This window comes from Hylobates moloch, unplaced genomic scaffold (assembly GCF_009828535.3).
Source record: "Hylobates moloch isolate HMO894 unplaced genomic scaffold, HMol_V3 SCAFFOLD_43, whole genome shotgun sequence".
Lineage (NCBI taxonomy): Eukaryota > Metazoa > Chordata > Mammalia > Primates > Hylobatidae > Hylobates > Hylobates moloch.
Genome location: NW_026652318.1, coordinates 433,390 through 452,249, shown reverse-complemented (window position 1 = coordinate 452,249; position 18,860 = coordinate 433,390). Strand labels below are relative to the sequence as shown.

At 36.0% G+C, this 18,860-nt stretch overlaps 1 protein-coding gene across 6 annotated transcripts in view; it reads left to right on the top strand.

Annotated features, from left to right (window-relative positions):
• The window catches only part of LOC116463588 (interaptin-like), a 219,295-nt gene that overhangs the window by 109,349 nt on the left and 91,086 nt on the right, over nt 1-18,860 (top strand). For all 6 annotated transcript variants that reach the window (XM_058434747.1, XM_058434745.1, XM_058434749.1 and 3 more), the window contains one exon: nt 6,387-6,572. In XM_058434747.1, coding sequence (XP_058290730.1) covers nt 6,387-6,572 — 186 coding nt within the window. The remainder of the gene's footprint in view (nt 1-6,386; nt 6,573-18,860) is intronic.

Genomic DNA, 18,860 nt, shown 5'->3' with positions numbered 1-18,860 from the left:
CACACACACACACACACACACACACACACACACACACACACACACACCCCATATGCCTAGCAGAATAAGGAAGCAAGATATGTTAGCTATAACTATTCTTTTTTATTCTAAAGTCCATGTTTTTTCCATCATATTCGTTTCTCATTTCTATTGCAGAATGGTTCATTGTAATGGGTTTATAGCTTTTCTCCTAAATAAAGTAACAAAAAGGGTTTTCACATGTAGTTTTTTAAAAATCTACATAATTAGACCAGAAAAATATACTCAACTGATTTTTGATAAGGACACACAAGAAATTCAGTGGAGGAAGAATAGCCTTTTCAACAAATGATGCTGGAACAATTGGATATCCTTAGGTAAAGAAAAAGAGAAAGTACCTTGTCCTAAAATGCACACTTTTACAAAAACTAACTCAGTGGATTAACCACAGACTTAAATAGAAAATATGAAACTTTTAGGGAAAAAAATCTTTGGGGCCTAGGATTAGGTAAAGAGTTCTTAAACTTGAACTAAAATCATGATACCTAAAAGGGAAAATTGATAAATTGGATCTCAGTAAAATTTAAGAACTTTTGCAGAGTATAGTAGCACATGCCTGTAGTCCCAGCTACTCAAGACGCTGAGGTGGGAGGATTGCTTAATCCCAGGAGTTTGAGGCTGCTGTGTTCTATGATCATACCTGCGAGCAGCCACTGCACTCCAGTGTGGACAACATTGCAAGACCCTGTCCTAAAAAACAACAACAACAACAACAACAACAACTTTTGCTCTGTGAAAGACCTGTTAGAAAGGATAAAAAGCTACAGTACAGACTGGGAGAAAGTACTTGCAAATCACATATTCAACAAAGGATTTATATGTAGAATATATAAATAACTCCCAAAATTCTATATTAAAAATATCCAATTAGAAAATGGGCAAAAGATGCCGGTAGAAATGTAACCGAAGATGATATATAGATGGCAAATAAGTACCTGAAAAAAACGTTCAACATCATTAGCCATGAGCAAAATGCAAAACCACAATTAAATACAACTACACATTTATTAGAATGTCTAAAATTGAAAAGACTGACCATATTAAGTGTTAACATGGATCAGAGAAACCAGTTTACTCAGCACTGCTGGTAGGAATATAAAATGGTTCAGCCATTCTAGAAAATAATTTTGCAATTTCCTCTGAAATTGAAGATGCACTTACCACATGACCCAACATTTGCACTCTTGAGCATTTATCCCAAATAAATGAAAACCTATGCTCTCAAAAATACTTGTATGTAAGTGTTCATAGCAGCTGTAGTCATAATAGCCCCAAATTGGAAACAACCCAAATGTCTTTCAATGGATGAAAGACAAACGTCCTATGTCCATATCATGTAATACTACTCAGCAACAGAAAGGAACAAATTATTAATATGTGTAACAACTTGAATGAACCTCAACTAAATTATGCTGAGTGAAAATAGCCAGTCTCAAAAGTTTACATAAGATATGATTTTGTTTATATAGCATTCTTGAAATAACAAAATTATAAGTGCAGAGAACAGATTAGTGGTAGCCAGGGATTAGGGATGATGGGGATAGTGGTAGGTTTGGCTATAAAGGGACAGCAGGGATCAGCTTTGTGGTAATAGAGCAATTCTGTATTTTGATTGTGTTGATTTATAATGAAGCTACATTTATGATAAAATTGCATGGAACTATAAACACACACACACACACACACGAGTGTGTATACAATTGGTAAAATCAGAGTAAGTTCTGTGGATTTTACCAATGCAATCTTCTAGTTTTGATAGTGTGCTGCGGTTATACAAAATGTCAACAAAGGGAGAAGTGAGGTGGCGTTAAGTTTGAATAGGAACTCCCTACACATTTCTTTGCAACTTTCTGTAAATTTATACTTATTTCAAAATAAAAAGTTTTTAGGGTTTTTTTGTTTGTTTGTTTTTTGTTTTTTGAGATGGAGTCTTGCTCTGTTGCTCAGGCTGGAGTGCAGTGGCATGATTACTCACTGCAACCTCTGCCTCCCAGATTCAAGCTATTCTCCTGCCTCAGCCTCCAGAGTAGCTGGGACTACAGGTGCATGCCACCACCCTCGGCTAATTTTTGTATTTTTAGTAGAGACAGGGTTTTGCCATGTTGACCAGGCTGGTCTTGAACTCCTGACCTTAGGTGATCCACCTGCCTTGGCCTCCCAAAGTGCTGGGATTACAGGCACCGCACCCAGCCATTTTTAGTTTAAAAAAAATTGTGTAGTTTTTTTTATTTCTTTAGTAAATCTGGTCACTGCGTCTTTTTCCCTATTATTGTAATAAAACTGTGAAGTTTTGTGAATTAAGAATGACACTGTATTTGTAACATAGAATGCCTTGATAATAAGGTTATAGAGGTTTCCTAATAATATAATGACCTAACATAATTTTGAGTTCATTTGCCTAAGCTCACAGGACTAATAACAAAACAAAAAAACTTATCAAGGTAAAGAAATTGATTGCATAAGCTTAACAGTAATAATTGTACTTGCATTAGCTAGTGAATTATGTGATAACACTTATTCTAAAAGCTAAAAGCATGTATTGGCTATAAATTTTGATAATAGTACAAACATTTTGAATAACAAATATTCTAAAATATAGTGTGATGGGCTGAATTGTGTCCCCCTCCCCAAATTCATATACTGAAATGTTAAAGTCCTAATCTCCAGTACCTCCTACAGTAACTATATTTGGAGATAAGGTTTTTAAAGAGGTCATCAGGGTAGCCCCTAATCCAATCTGACTGGTGTCATAAGAAGAAATCTGTACACAGACACCTATGGACACCATGTGAATACACAGAGAAAAGGCAGCCACCTGCAAGCTAAGGAGAGAGACCTGGAACAGATCCTTCCTTCACTGTCGGAGAAGGAACCAATCCTGCTGACACCTTGATCTCAGATTTCTAGTCTCTGGAGCTGTGAGAAAATAAATTTCTGTTGTTTAAGCACTCAATCTGTGGTACTCTTTCAGCAGCCCTAGCAAATTAATAAATGTAGTAAACCCCATATATATTGCACAATATTATTCAGTTACTTTAAAAGATTTGCATGTTAAAATTAAGTTAGGCTTTAAAATCAAAGTCCAAAACAGAAACAGCATTCCTAGAAAAGGAAATTGCTTAATATTTTCTTGCTGATAATGTATGCTGAACATTGAGTAGCAAGTATGAGTAAAATACTTCCTATTCTAGTAAATATCACTTTATGTAATTGATATTTTTTAAAATGAAGTTTTTATAGATGAAATTTTCTTTTTTTTTTTTTTTTTTTGAGACGGAGTCTCGCTCTGTCGCCCAGGCTGGAGTGCAGTGGCGAAGTCTCGGCTCACTGCAAGCTCCGCCTCTCGGGTTCACGCCATTCTCCTGCCTCAGCCTCTCCGAGTAGCTGGGACTACAGGCACCCGCCACCACGCCCGGCTAATATTTTTTGTATTTTTAGTAGAGATGGGGTTTCACCGTGGTCTCGATCTCCTGACCTTGTGATCTGCCCACCTCGGCCTCCCAAAGTGCTGGGATTACAAGCGTGAGCCACCGCGCCCGGCCTTATAGATGAAATTTTCTTAAACAAGAGCATACTTATTTTAATAAAATTTTGGGAAAAATATTTTTACCAAGGAAAAATACTTATCAGGTGAATTCCACTCCCAACACAACTGTTGACTGAATAGTTGTTGAACTTTTAAAATTCAAATCTAGAATTAGGCTTAGAAATGTAGTCCACATTTTTCACAAAATTGATGAAATTAGGGATAGAATTGATCAATTATTTTATTCAATTAAAAACGTTTCTTTTGGATATGTGTTTTAACTGCATATCCTACTCTGACATTTAAAAATGTGGGGCTCAAAATGCCTGCCTCTGAAATGAAGGCTGGGATAAACACATATTCAGGATCTTCAACTAGTGGTATATTAAAAACAATTTAGAAGCTTTGCTCAGCAATGCCTTTACTAATTTATTAGGTATTTATTGAGCTCTTGTTAATCCTAAGACATCATAGTAGAAATTATGGGGGAAATAGAAATGAGTAAGATACTATCTATGGCCTGAAATAACTTATAGTCCAATAATAGGTCACATGTATGCATGTGATCAGTGCAATACAAATGATGTGAATTGCTGTGAGTTCCAGGAAGATGAAGATCACATCCAGATCAGGTCCAAAAAGATTTCCGCACAGAGGTAACATTTGAGCCATGATAGCTGAATATATGAGGATAGGAGGACCTTCTTCATGGGATGGTGCTGAGACAGGAAAGGTTCAAGGTGGTTACAATGACCAGTATAGGTTGACCTTGTGGGGATCTTAATTTCTGAACCCCAAATCGGGACACATGTCTTACAAGTATGGAATTGTATAATGGCAAGGGTAGAATTGAATCTTTGACACCAGGATTGCCATAGGCAAAGGAGTGTTTATTTTGCAAAAGGTAAGTTAATTCATCTCCATTGAGTTTACTTTTTCCTAACTCCATGTTAGGAATGTTACAGCTTCTGTTAGTTTTGAAATCTTGATGTACTTTTCCATGTCTTAGAATATATTTTACAAATAAATTTGTATTGCAGATTTTTATTCTTTAAATGTCAGATAGAAAGTCACATTGACATGAGTAGTTATTTTAGAGTATAGTGTATGCTAACAGAGCCTGCTAACCTAAGCAGTGTCATTTTGGCAAATGGTAAATAGGTGACACCACGTGTGTGGTGCTGTGCAGTGTCATTTGACTTAAACATAGATATCGTTTTGGTATGTTATAGTTTATTCAGCCTTAAGAAGCTACCTTTTTGGCTACAAAAATATCCAGAAAGACTTTTTAGGTACGTAGGGAAACTGTAACCTCCTTGTTTTCTTTAACTCCATTCTTTTAAAAATTTTATGTACTGTGTGTTAGTAGTTTTCCTCACACAAATTGGTGCATAGTCATAAGGTTTTAGCAGCATATAGCTATTTTGAGGAAAAAAAATTCCCACATAAAATAATCATTGGACTATATTAGAATCCCACCTATTTGGTTCCTGCAATTTATTTCTCTAGGTTTTCCATTTTGAGCAGAAACTAAACGTAGAGAAGGTGCCAGACCCCTTGTGCTTATTCCCCAGGTCTATCACAAATGCCACTTTTTCTCCCAGACATGCTTTCTACCCATGGAAAGACATTTTGCTTTTCTCTCCTTTTACTACATTCCTGATCCTCCTCATCACGATCCCTTAAAACATGCTCTTTTTCCTGTGCTCTGTTCTAGCTCTCTGCTTTACTTCTCCTATAACCATTTGCTGGCCACATTACCTCTACTGCATGTCAGTCCTATTTATCTGTACTTGTGGTCTTCACTGGCCCATGTGGTTGCTGTTTCTGCTGTGGTGGACCAAGAGCAATAAATGAAACCAACCACTTTTGACATCTCGTCACATGTTGAACCTATCACTTAGTCCAGGATGGGCTAACCAAAGAAGGGAATTCCAAGTGAAATGTCTGAAAAAGCAGACTGTCCAAATTTTCATCTAAATCACATGCTCATCAATTGAATTAATTGTGGTTGTACAAATTTCATAGCATTTATTTTATCTTTGTTGAGTGTGTGTTCATGTGTTTTAATGATAGTTTAAGGCAATAGTGCAGAAAAGACGGATAAACAAGGAGCTTATTAATTATTCTGAAGGATAATATTCTCCATGCATTTCTCATGAAATTGTATAAAATTAGCATATTTAAATCTAAGTAGAGCTATAAAGACATATTTTTAAACAATCTAAATAGAATAATGACATGATTATTATGAATTCTGGTCTTATTGGGGGGACAGAGTACTATTAAAATCATTAAGATATTATTAACTAATGCTTTCTTCCCATAAATTTATTAGTTTTAGACACTACATCCTTCTGTCCAGTCTACTCCTAAAATCTTTCTTCATAATTTGTAGAGAATATATTCTAGTTAATCCCTTAGAAATGCCACCCAAGCAGCTCATGCTAGAACATTTAAATTTACTTTTCTGAATCATGTTGCCTAAAAAAAAAATCATTTCAATAAAACCTATAACATTACACAGATCTTATATTATTCATTTATATAAGTATTTAAAAAGCAGGCTGTATTACCACTTAATACAATTTAAAAGCTAAAAAAAAATACTGTTAAAAGATTTCATGCATCATGTAGCAATAAAACTTTTTTATCATTTTAGACTGACTATTTAAATTTAACTTTTTAGTTAGATGTCATTATAATCTCAGAAATGTCATCTTGCCTTTCAACTATTAATTTTCTGAAAGAAACCAATCTTTAGAGAAATGTTTTATGATTCAATTATTGGCTATTTGTAAACTTTGAATTCTTTTTACAGAAATAGACATACTGAATAAAAGTTTGACAGTGTCCCAGAGAAATAAAGTATGCCTTGAAAAGGAAATGAAAAATCTGAAATTGTTGTCAGATGCAGCCATATTGAGATCTCAGCAGATTCAGACATCTAGACAACAGGAAGTAAACTTGCAAACCAGATGCTATGATTTGCAAAAACAAGTACTAGGTAAAGAAAAGCCTTTTGCTGTTTTTGGTGACTAGTTATATAACTATATGAATAAATGTTTACATTTTTACTTATAACAAAATCTTGTTTTAATTATTTTGACTTGCAAATATGCCTAATTATTAGTATCGCTATGGTGATAACTGTGTCTGTGGTCAATACTTGCTGTCATCATTTCCAGTTTTGCCATTTAGTGTGGTAAGACTTAAGTGGATACATAAAAGACATTTCAACTGCAATGTAAGATTTCAGAAAAATAAAGTGAAATTTATTTTGGTATATCTGTGCTTTCCTATGTTTCCTTGTAAAGGTGAATCCAGAATTGTAGGCAATCCTTCATTTTTCCAAATGAAAAAATTTAAAGTGTTTGAAGCATCTTGGGCAAGGTTTTAAAATTTGTCTCCACCTCAGAGGAATGAGTGTCTTGACAGTAAATGTAGAGTTTGTAATTTTCCCTGAAGTTAGTAAGGGATCAATAAAATAGGTAATCAGAAGAATGATATCACAAAAGCAGAGTTTTAGAAAAATTAATCTGTTAGTAATGAATAGAGGTGTTTCAAACATCAAGACACTGGAGTCAAGTAGCCATTTTGAAAATATCTTTTCCAGTATCCCAATCCCAAGACTAACCATAAGAAGCTGAAGTAGGGAAGGGAACTCACATTTTTTTAAGTCCTAAGTGTGCTAGACACTTTATGTGAATTATTTCTATCTGTTCTCATAGTGACCATGAAAAGCAGGTATAATTATCCTTACAGAGGAGAGAACCAAGGCCCACAAAGTATCATGACTGGTACTACATTCCTAGTAAATTGCAGAGAGTAAAAGCAAAACTGGTTAGACTTCAATGCTCATGCTTGTCCCACTGCGTCTATTTAGGCTTCTCCGTGGCCCAGTGGGAAGGGTGAGATAGAATCAGGGTTGAGGTGACTACCCAAGACCAGGGAGATGAACATTTGTCTGAGTAAATATGGAAGAGAAGGAAGTCAGAAAGGGCTCTGAACCTCCTGTGTTTGGGAGTCTTTAATGATGGGAGCATACCACAGACTACGGAAATCTGGAGAGAAGCTAGTGTTGGAAGAGAAGATAATAAGTCATCATATTAACTTTATAGCAGTATGCAACAGATAAAAATTTTAAAATCAGATAAAATTTAAAATAACATATTTTTATTTTCTTTCCTGAGAACTACCTATTCATAGATTCTAGAAATTTTCTATTGCATTATTGGAATTTTTCTTGATAATTTTACAGCAAATTTTATACAGCATAGATATTCTACATTCAATTTTTTTCAAATGCATAATTTATCTATTGACTTTTTATGGTAAATTTTACCATATTGAAGTTTTTCATTTTGGTATAATCAATGATTATCTTTTATTGTTTCTGGGTAGTCTTATTAAAGTAGTCCCATTCCTAGATAGTACATATAGTATCCTGGGTTTTGTTTCCCAAGTGAGTCATTAATACATATGGAATTTATTTTGATTTTATTTAAAAAATTTAGTCAGCTATTTGAAATTTTTTCTTTTTAATTTTTGTGGGTACATAGTAGAGGTATATATTTATAGGATACATGAGATATTTTGGTACAGGCATACAATGTATAATAATCACATCAGGGTAAATGAGGTGTCCTGCCTCAAGCATTTGTCCTTTCTTTGTTTTACATACAATTAATTTATCTCTTTTAGTTATTTTTAAATGTACAATATTATTGTTGACTGTGGTTACCCTGTTGTGTTATCAAATACTAGCTTTTATTCATCCTATCTAACTATATATTTGTACCCATTAACCATCCCCACTTTCCATCCCCGCATCCCTGCCCCATCACCCTTCCCAGACTCTGGTAACCACCATTCTATTCTCTATTGCCAGAAGTTCAACTGTTTTAATTTTTTGTAGTTTCTACAAATAAATATGCAAAATTTGTCTTTCTCTGGCTGGCTTATTTCATTTAACATAATGACCTCCAGTTTCATCTGTGTTGTTGCAGATGACTGTATCTCATTCTTTTTATGGCTGAATAGGACTCCATTGTGTATATTTACCCCATTTTCTTTATCTGTTCATTTGTTGATGGACACTTGGGTTACTTCCAAATCTTGGCTATTGTGAATAGTGCTGCAATAAACATGGGAGTGTAGATACCTCTTCAATATACTGATTTCCTTTCTTTCAGTATTATAACTATCAGTGAGATTCCTGGACCATATGGTAGTTCTACGTCTAGTTTTTTGAGGAACCTCCAAACTGTTCTCCATATTGATTATACTAATTTATATTACCACCAACAGTGTTCAAGGGTTCCCTGTTCTCCATAACTTTGCCAGAATTTCTATTGCCTGTCATTTGGATAAAAAACATTTTAACTGAGGTGAGATTATATCTCAGTATAGTTTTGATTTGCATTTCTCTGATGATCAGTGATGTTGAACACCTTTCCATATACCTGTTTGCCATTTGTTTGTCTTCTTTTGAGAAATGTCTATTTAGATCTTTTGCCCATTTGTTTAAATCAGGTTATTAAATTTTTTCCTATAGAGTTGTTTGAGCTGCTTGTGTATTCTGGTTATTAATCCCTTGTCAGATGGATAGTTTGCAAATATTTTCTCCCATTCTGTGGGTTGTCTCTTGACTTTGTTGATGGTTTCCTTTGCTGTGCAGGAGGTTTTTAACTTGATGTGATCCCTGCAGAATGTTTTTAACTTGATGTGATCCCATTTGTCCATTTTTGCTTTGGCTGCCTGCGCTTGTGGGGTATTACTCAAGAAACTTTTGCCTAGTCCAATGTCCTGAAGGGTTTCCCTAATGTTTTCTTTTAGTAGTTTCATAGTTTGAGGTCTTACATTTAAATATTTAATCCATTGTGATTTGATTTTTGTATATGGTGAGAGATAGGGATCTAGTTTTATTCATCTGCATATGGATATCCTGTTTTCCCAGGAGCATTTACTGAAGAGACTGTCCTCCCCCAACCTATGTTCTTGGCACTTTTGTCAAAATTTAGTTCACTGTAGATGCATGAAATTGTTTCTATGTTTTCTGTTCTGTTCCATTGGTCTCTGTGTCTGTTTTTATGTCAGTACCTGGTTGTTTTGTTTACTATAACTCTGTAGTATAATTTGAAGTCAGGTAATGTGATTTCTCCAGTTTTGTTATTTTTGTTCAGAATAGCTTTGACTATTCTGGGTCTTTTGTGATTCCATCTAAATTTTAGGATTATTTTTGTTATTTCTGTGAAGAATGACATTGGTATTTTGATAGTGATTGCATTGTATCTGTAGATTGCTTTGGGTAGTATGGGCATTTTAATAATACTGATTTTTCCAATCTATGAACTTGGAATATCTTTCCATTTTTTTTTGTTTCCTTTTCAATTTCTTTCATCGATGTTTTCATTTTGGAGAACTTTTACTTCTTTGGTTAGGTTTATTCCTAGATATTTTATTTTATTTGTACCTATTGTAAATAGGATGATTTTCTTGATTTCTTTTTCAGATTGTTCATTGTTGTCATATAGAATTGCTACTGATTTTTGTATGTTGATTCTGTATCCTGCAACTTTACTGAATTAATCAGTTCTAATAGTTTTTATAGAGTCTTTAGGTTTTTCTAAATATAAGATGATATCATCTGCAAACAAGGATTATTTGACTTCTTCCTTTCCAATTTGGATGCCTTTTATTTCCTTATCATGTCTGATTGCTCTAGCTAGGATTTTCAGCACTGTGTTGAATAATGGTGGTAAAAGTGGGCATCCCTGTTGTGTACCATACTTAGAGGAAAGGCTTTTAATTTTTCCCTGTTCAGTATGATACTAAATGTGGACCTCTTATATATGGCTTTTTTTATGTTGAGATATGTTCCTTCTATACCCAGTTTTTTTAGGGTTCTTATCACAATGGCATGTTGAATTCTATCAAATGTCTTTTCAGAATCAACTGAAACAATCCTATGGTTTTTGTCCTTCATTCTCTTAATATAATGTATCACACTGATTTGCATATGTTGGACCATCCTTGCTTCCCTTTTATTATTGGCCTGTTCAGGTTTTGGATTTCTTCATTGATCAATCTTGGTAGATTGTATATGTGTAGGAATTTATTCATTTCTTCTAGGTTTTCCAATTTATTGGAATTTGAATTTCTGCAGTATCGGTTGTAATGTCTCCTTTTTCACGTCTGATTGTATTTATCTGGGTCTTCTCTTTTTTTCCTTTATTAGTTGGGTTAAAAGTTTGTTAATTTTAGGCCGGGCACTGTGGCTCATGCCTGTAATCCCAGCACTTTGGGAGGCTGAGGCGGGCGGATCACGAGGTCAGGAGATCGAGACCATCCCAGCTAACACAGTGAAACCCCGTCTCTACTAAAAATACAAAAAATTAGCTGGGCGAGGTGGCAGGCTCCTGTAGTCCCAGCTACTCAGGAGGCTGAGGCAGGAGAATGGCGTGAACCCCAGGGGGTGGAGCCTGCAGTGAGCCGAGATCGCGCCATTGCACTCCAGCCTGGGCGACAGTGAGACTCTGTCTCAAAAAAAAAAGTTTGTTAATTTTGTTTATCTTTTCAAGAGACCAACTTTTCATTTTGTTGATCTTTTGTATTGTTTTCTTCAGTCTTAATTTCATTTATTTTTGCTCTGATCTTTATTTCTTTTCTTCTAATTTTGGACTTGGTTTTCTCTTGCTTTAAGATGCATTGTTGTGTTGATTTGAAGCTTTCTACTTTTTTGATGTAAGTGCTTATTGCTATAGACTTTCTTCTTGTACTGCTTTTGCTGGATCCCATAGGTTTTGCTATGTTGTGTTTACATTTTAATTTGTTTTAAGAAATTTTAAAATTTACTTCCTTATTTCTTCATTGAACCACTGGCTATTCAGGAACATATTGTTTAATTTTTCACGTTTGTATGGTTTCTAAGATACCTCTTGTTCCTGTCTAGTTTTATTCCATTTTGATCAGAGAAGATATTTGATATTATTTCAATTGTTTTGAAAGTTTTAAGACTTTTTTTGAGGCCTTACATGGTCTATCCTTGAAAATGATTCATGTGCTGAGAAGAATGTGTGTTCTGTAGCCACTGGATGAAATGTTTGTTAAAATTCTATGAGGTCCATTTGTTCTGCTCTTCAAATTAACTCTGATGTTTCTTTGTTGAGTTTCTATCTGGGAGACCTGTGCAGTCCTGAAAGTGGGGTGTTGAAGTCTCCAGCTATTATTGTACTAGAGTCTATCTCCCTTTTTAGCTCTAGTAATATTTGCTTTATATATATGGGTACTCTAGTCTTGGGTGCATACATATTTACAATTATTACATCCTTGTGCTGAATCAACCCCTTTATCGTTATGTAACGACTTTGTCTCTTTTTATAGTTTTTGTTTCGAAATCTATTTTGTATGGTATAAATATAGTTTTTTGTGTGGTTTTTTTTGTTTGTGTCCATTTGCATGGAATTTTTTTCCATCCCTTTACTTTCAGTTTATTGTGTCTTTATAGGTGAAGTGTGTTTCTTGTAGACAACAAATCATAAGGTCTTATTTTTTAATTCATTTAGTTATTCTGTCTTTCAATTAAGAGTTTAGTCTGTTTACATTCAATGTTATTATCAATAAGTAAGGACTTACTCCTGCCGCTTTATTTGTTTTCTGGTCTTCTCTCTCTTCGTTCCTTCCTTTATCTCTTCCTTTTGGTGAAGGTGATTTCCTCAGGTGGTATGTTAATTTCTTGCTTTTTATTTTTTGTGTATCTGTTGTATGCTTTTTGGTTTGAGGTTTACCATGAAGCTTGCAAATAATATCTTATAACCCATTCTTTCTTCTGCTTGATCAATTCTGCTGTTAGTAGACTCTGATGAATTCTTTAGTATGTCAAATGCATTTTTAACTAAAGAATTTCTACTTGATTCTCTTTAGTTATTTCAGTCTCTTTGTTAAATTTTATCTGATAGAATGCTGAATTCGTTCTCTGTTATCTTGGATTTTATTGAGCTGCCTCAAAACAGCTATTTTGAATTATCTGTCTGAAAGGTCACATATCTCTGTCTTTCTAGGATTGATTCCTGGTGCTTTATTTAGTTCATTTGGTGAGGTCATGTTTTCCTGGATGATCTTGATATTTGTTGGTGTCCGGGTATTGGAGTTAGGTATTTATTGTAGCCGTCACAGTGTGGCCTTGTTTGTATCCATATTTCTTAGGAAGACTTTCTAGGTATTTGAAGAGACTTGGGTGTTATGATCTAAGTCTTTAGTCATTGCAGCCATACCTGCTTTAGAGGGCACCACCTGCCCAGTAATATTGTGGCTCTTGCAGACTTGTAGATATACCACCTTGGTGGTCTTGGGTAAGATCCAATTATTCCCGGGATTGCCTGACAGAGACTCTTGTTCTCTTTCCTTACCTTCCCCCAAACAGAGTGTTTCTGTCTGTGCTAAGCTTCCTGGAGCTGGGGAGGGGGTGATTCGAGTACCCCTGTGGCCACCACCACTGGAACTGTGCTGGGTCAGACCCAAAGCCAGCATAGCACTTCATTTGGGTCTCGCTCAAGGCCTGCAGTGACCACTGCCTGGCTACTGCTGATGCTCACTGAAGGCCCCAGGGCTCTATAATCAGCAGATGGCTAATTCAGTCAGGTTTATGCTCTTCCTTTTACGGCAGTGAGTTCCCTCTGGCCCTGGGCAGGTCTGGGGATGCTGTATAGGAGCCAGGGCCTGGAGTCAGGAAGCTTAGGAATCTACCTGGTGTTCTATCCTACTATAGCTGAGCTGACATCCAAGCCACAAGACAAAGTCCTTTCCACTCTTCCTTCTCCCTTCCTCAAGAAGAGGAATGTCTCCCCACGGCCACCACTGCCCCGGCCACAACAAGTACTGCCTGGCTACCACCACTGTTCACTCAAGGCCCAAGGGCTCTTCATTCAGCTTGTAGTGAATGTTGCCAGTCCTCAGTCTCTCCCTTCAGGGCCATGGGCTCTTCTCTGGCACAGAGAGGGTCCAGAAATTCTGTTCAGGAGCTAAGGCCTGGAATCAGGGACCTCAGAAGCTTGCTTGGTGCTCTACACCACTGCGGCCAAGCTGGTACTCTAGCTAAAAAATAAGGTCCCCTTTCTCTTCTCTTCCCTCTCTTTTCCTCAAGCAGGAATGGTCTCTTCCCATAGCCACCAATGCTGGAAATGTGCTGCATCACACCTGAAACCAGCATAGTTCTGAGTCTCACCCAAGGCCTGTGTTAAGTACTGTATGGTTACCACTATATTGCTACCACGGCTGACTATTCAGTTCTTAGTCAGCAGGTGATGAATTCTGCCAGAAATGATTCCTTCCCTTCAAGGCACCATGTTCCCTTCTGGCCCAGGGTGTGTTTAGAAATGTTGTCCAGGAGCTAGAGCCTGAAAAGGGGGTCTTGGGATTCTGCCTTTTGCCCTATTCTACTGTGGCTGAGCTAGTATCAAAGTTGCAAGACAAAGTCCTGTTTACTCTCCTCTCTCCTCTCCTCAAGCAAAGTAAAGGAGTCTCTTCCAGAGCTGCACTACCTGGGGTTGGGGGACGGGGGATGCAAGCACTCCCTTGGATGCCTCAGCTCACTAGGTCACATGCACCCCAAGTTCACTGGCTGCAAGTCCAGCATAGCACCAGGACTTGCCCAGGAATTGCAGTTCTTGTCTCCCAGACTGCCTTTCCAGTTTACTTAGGACCTCAGAGCACTTTAGCCAGTAGTGGTGGAGCCTGCTGGAACTTAGGTACCTGTCACTGGGATGGATAATTTGCCTCTGGCTAGGGCTGGTCCAAATGCTTCCTCTGTGAACACTGTCTGAATTCTGCCCCTGGTTGCTTTCTGCTGTGACAGAGCAACACTGAGTTATGATGAAAAGTCCCACAGTCACTGCACTCTTCCTCCCCAAAAGACAGATTCTCTCTCTGTGCCACAGGTCTGCTGCCAAATGATGGGGGGAGGGGTAGCACTGGAAATTCAAGACTGTCTTTCCTACCCTCTTCAGTGCTTCTTTCCTCAATAGGATGTTAAAACCAAGTATTATGATTGCTGATCTGATTTTGCTTCTTATGAAGGTGCCTTTTGTGTGTGGATAGCTGTTCAATTTTGTTGTTCCTGCAAGGCGGATGATTCCTGGAGGCTTCTCTTTGGCCTTCTTGCTCCCCCTCCCCTCTAGAATTTATCTTTAATATGGTGCAAGATATAGTGGTCCAGATTTACTCTTTTCCAATTGTATCAGTATTATGTATTAAATAATTTATCCTTTTCTCAGTACATAGAACTACTATCTGTTATACGTTAAAATTTTAATATATACAGATGCTCCCTTACTTACAGTGGGGTTATGTCCCAATAAACCCATCCTAACTTGAAAATATTGTAAGTAAAAAAATGCATTTGATGCTGGCAACGCAGCAGACAATCCCACCCTACCATGATTCAACTTAGAAATTTTTGACTTTACTGTGGTGTTAAAGCAATATTCATTCAATGGAAACCAGAACCCCATCGTAATTGGTAAGGAGCCTCTCAACTTATGATGGGGTTACATCCTGACAAACCCATCATAAAGTCAAAAAATCATATTGAACCATAAGTCAGGAACTGTCTGTACTAGCAACTATTACTATATTCTGTCTTCTGTTCCACTAATTTATTTGATGCACCATTAATATTACATTGATTTGAATATGACTTATTAGCATATTCTTTTAGGTGCTAAGTCCTTTCTGTCTCCACCATTCTTACTTTTTAAATACATATTTGCATACAGTTAGTCTTTCATTTTAACTTTAATATAATTTTATTTACCTCTAATCCACAGGCTCCAAGAATTACCTAGTAAAAGATTTTCTCTCTCTACTCATTACATCTTTCCTACATATTAAAAGGAAGTTATTCTTCCACATAAACTTTAAGATGATTTCATTCACCTCTAATGCCAACAAGGATTCTAATTCGAATTGCATTATATTTATAAACTAAATTTTAGAGAATTAAAAATTTTGATAATATTGTCATTTGAATATTGTAAGTCTTTTCATTCAAAAATATGGTATGCTGTTTCATTTTTAATGCTATTATATGTTCTTTAATAAGATGTAATAGTTTTACTTAAATATGTTTCTTTGCCATTCTTGTTAAATTTGTTACTATCAGTTTTGCCTCTACCATAAATAGACTATTTTTCCTATTTTAATTTTTGTTGATAGAGTAGACAAAAGCTATTTATTTTTATATATTTGTTTTATATCCATCCACCCCACAAAATTCTCATATTAATTCTACAGCAGACATTTTTTATTAGTGACTGTTGGGCATACAACTTCCCAAAAGATTTCATCTATTTTTTCCCAGTGTTTATATCTGTTATTTTATTTTCTTGTCTTCTTCATATGTTATTAAATTCATCTGAAGCTCTGACACTCTGTTAAATAATAATGCTGACAGTGAACGTTCAATCTGTCATTGATGGGCACTTAGGTTGATTCCATGTCTTTGCTATTGTGAATAGTGCTGCTATGAACATTTGCATGCATGTGTCTTTGTGGTAGAATGCTTTATATTCCTCTGGGTATATACCCAATTATGGGATTACTGGGTCGAATGGTAGTTCTGCTTTTAGCTCCTTGAGGAATTGCCATATGGCTTTCCACAATGTTGAACTAATTTACACTCCCAGCAACAGGGTATAAGTGTGTCCTTTTCTCTGCAACCTCACCAGCATCTGTTATTTTTTGACTTTTTAATAATAGCCATTCTGACTGGTGTAAGGTGATATCTCATTGGCACTTGATTTGCATTTCTCTAATAATCAGTGATGGTGAACTTTTTTTCCTGTTTGGCCACATGTATGTCTTCTTTTGAGAAGTGTCTGTTCATGATCTTTGCCCACTTTTTAATGGGCTTGTTTGGGGTTTTTTCTTGTAAATTAAAGGTCCTTACAGACGCTTGATAATAGACCTTTATCTGCTGCATAGTTTGCAAATTTTGTCTCCCATTCTGTAAGTTGTCTGTTTACTCTGTCAATAGTTTCTTTTGGTGTACAGAAGTTCTTAAGTTTAATTAGATCCCATTTGTCAGTTTTTGCCTTTGTTGCAATTGCTTATGGTGTCTTTGTTATGAAATCTTTGCCCATTCCTATGTCCAGAATGGTAATTCCCTAGGTTGTCTTCCAGGGTGTTTGTAGTTTTGGGTTTTACATTTAAGTCTTTAATACATCTTGAGTTGATTTCTATATATGATATAAGGAAGGGGTCTAGTTTCAGTATTCTGCATATGGCTAGCCAGTTATCCCAGCACCATTTACTGAATAGGGAGTCTTTTCCCATTGCTTGTTTTTGTCAGCTTTATCAAAGATCAGATTGTTGTAGGTTTGCATTTTTATTTCTGTGCTCTTTATTCTGGTCCATTGGTCTGTGTGCCTGTTTTCGTACTAGTACCATGCTGTTCTTTTGGCTTCAATATTTACTAGCTGTGTTATTTTGGATAAGTTACTTAACTTCTCTGGGCCTTAGTTTCTTTATTTACAAAATGGGTATAATAACAGCCCCTACCTTCTAGGGTTTTTTTTTTTTTTTTTAATACTTTAGGTTTTAGGGTACATGTGCACAATGTGCAGGTTTGTTACATATGTATCCATGTGCCATGTTGATTTCCTGCACCCATTAGCTCGTCATTTAGCATTAGGTATATCTCCTAATGCTGTCCCCGCCCCCCCCCCACCCCCCACCCCACAACAGTACCCGGAATGTGATGTTCCCCTTCCTGTGTCCATGAGTTCTCATTGTTCAATTCCCACCTATGAGTGAGAACATGCGGTGTTTGTTTTTTTGTCCTTGCGATAGTTTACTGAGAATGATGTTTTCCAGTTTCATCCATGTCCCTACAAAGGACACGAACTCATCATTTTTTATGGCTGCATAGTATTCCATGGTGTATATGTGCCACATTTTCTTAATCCAGTCTATTGTTGTTGGACATTTGGGTTGGTTCCAAGTCTTTGCTATTGTGGATAGTGCCGCAATAAACATACGTGTGCATGTGTCTTTATAGCAGCATGATTTATACTCCTTTGGGTATATACCCAGTAATGGGATGGCTGGGTCAAATGGTATTTCTAGTTCTAGATCCCTGAGGAATCGCCACACTGACTTCCACAATGGTTGAACTAGTTTACAGTCCCACCAACAGTGTAAAAGTGTTCCTATTTCTCCACATCCTCTCCAGCACCTGTTGTTTCCTGATTTTTTAATGATGGCCATTCTAACTGGTGTGAGATGGTATCTCATTGTGGTTTTGATTTGCATTTGGGGTTTTCACAAGGATTTTACAAGAATTCTCAAGTAGAGAATTGTATTTTACTTCATATTTCAAAGGAACATTTAATAAGACTTGATCACATACTCAGCATAAAGAAAAGCTGTTTGTTTCCATTTACTCACATTTAGTTAAAAATTGCTGCATCAATTTTCATAATAGAAATAGGCCTATATTTCTTTATTTTAATATCTTTGTCAGACTGTGGTTACAGGTCACTGTGGCCTTGTAGAATGAGTTGAGAAATATACTTTAATTTTTGGTTCTTTCTAAAACATTGTATAAAATTAAGATTCTCTGTTTCTTGAAAGTTTGGTAGAATTTGCTGAGAAAACCATCTGGCCATATCTTTGTGGAAAGACACTGCTTCAATTTATTTAATAGTTACAGAACCTTTTGATTTTGTTGATTCAATCTTAGTAAAATATATTTTTGTATTAATATGTCCATTTCACCTAAGATTTCAAAGCTATTGGCATGAGGTTGTTCAGAGCATTATTTTCTTATTATTTCTTATTCTTTATTTGTAGTTACTGCCCCTTTTTAATTTCTTATATTGTTTTGATTACTACAGCCTGGTAGTATAGTTTGAAGTTGGATAATGTGATGCCTGCAGCTTTGTTCTTTTTGCTTAGGATTTCCTTGGCTATTCTGGCTCTTTTTTGATTCCATATGAATTTTTAAATAATTTTTTTCTAATTTTATGAAAAATGTCATTGATAGTTTGATAGGAATAGCATTGAATCTGTAAATTGCTTTGGGCAGTATGGCCATTTTACTGATACTGATTCTTCCAATCCATGAGCATGGAATGTTCTTCTATTTCTTTTTGTCATCTCTAATTTCTTTGGGTAGTTTGTAATTCTCATTGTAGAGACCTTTCATTGTCCTAGTTAGCTGTATTCCTATGTATTTTATTCCTAGGAATTGTGTGTGTGTGTGTGTGTGTGTGTGTGTGTGTGTGTGTGTGTGTGT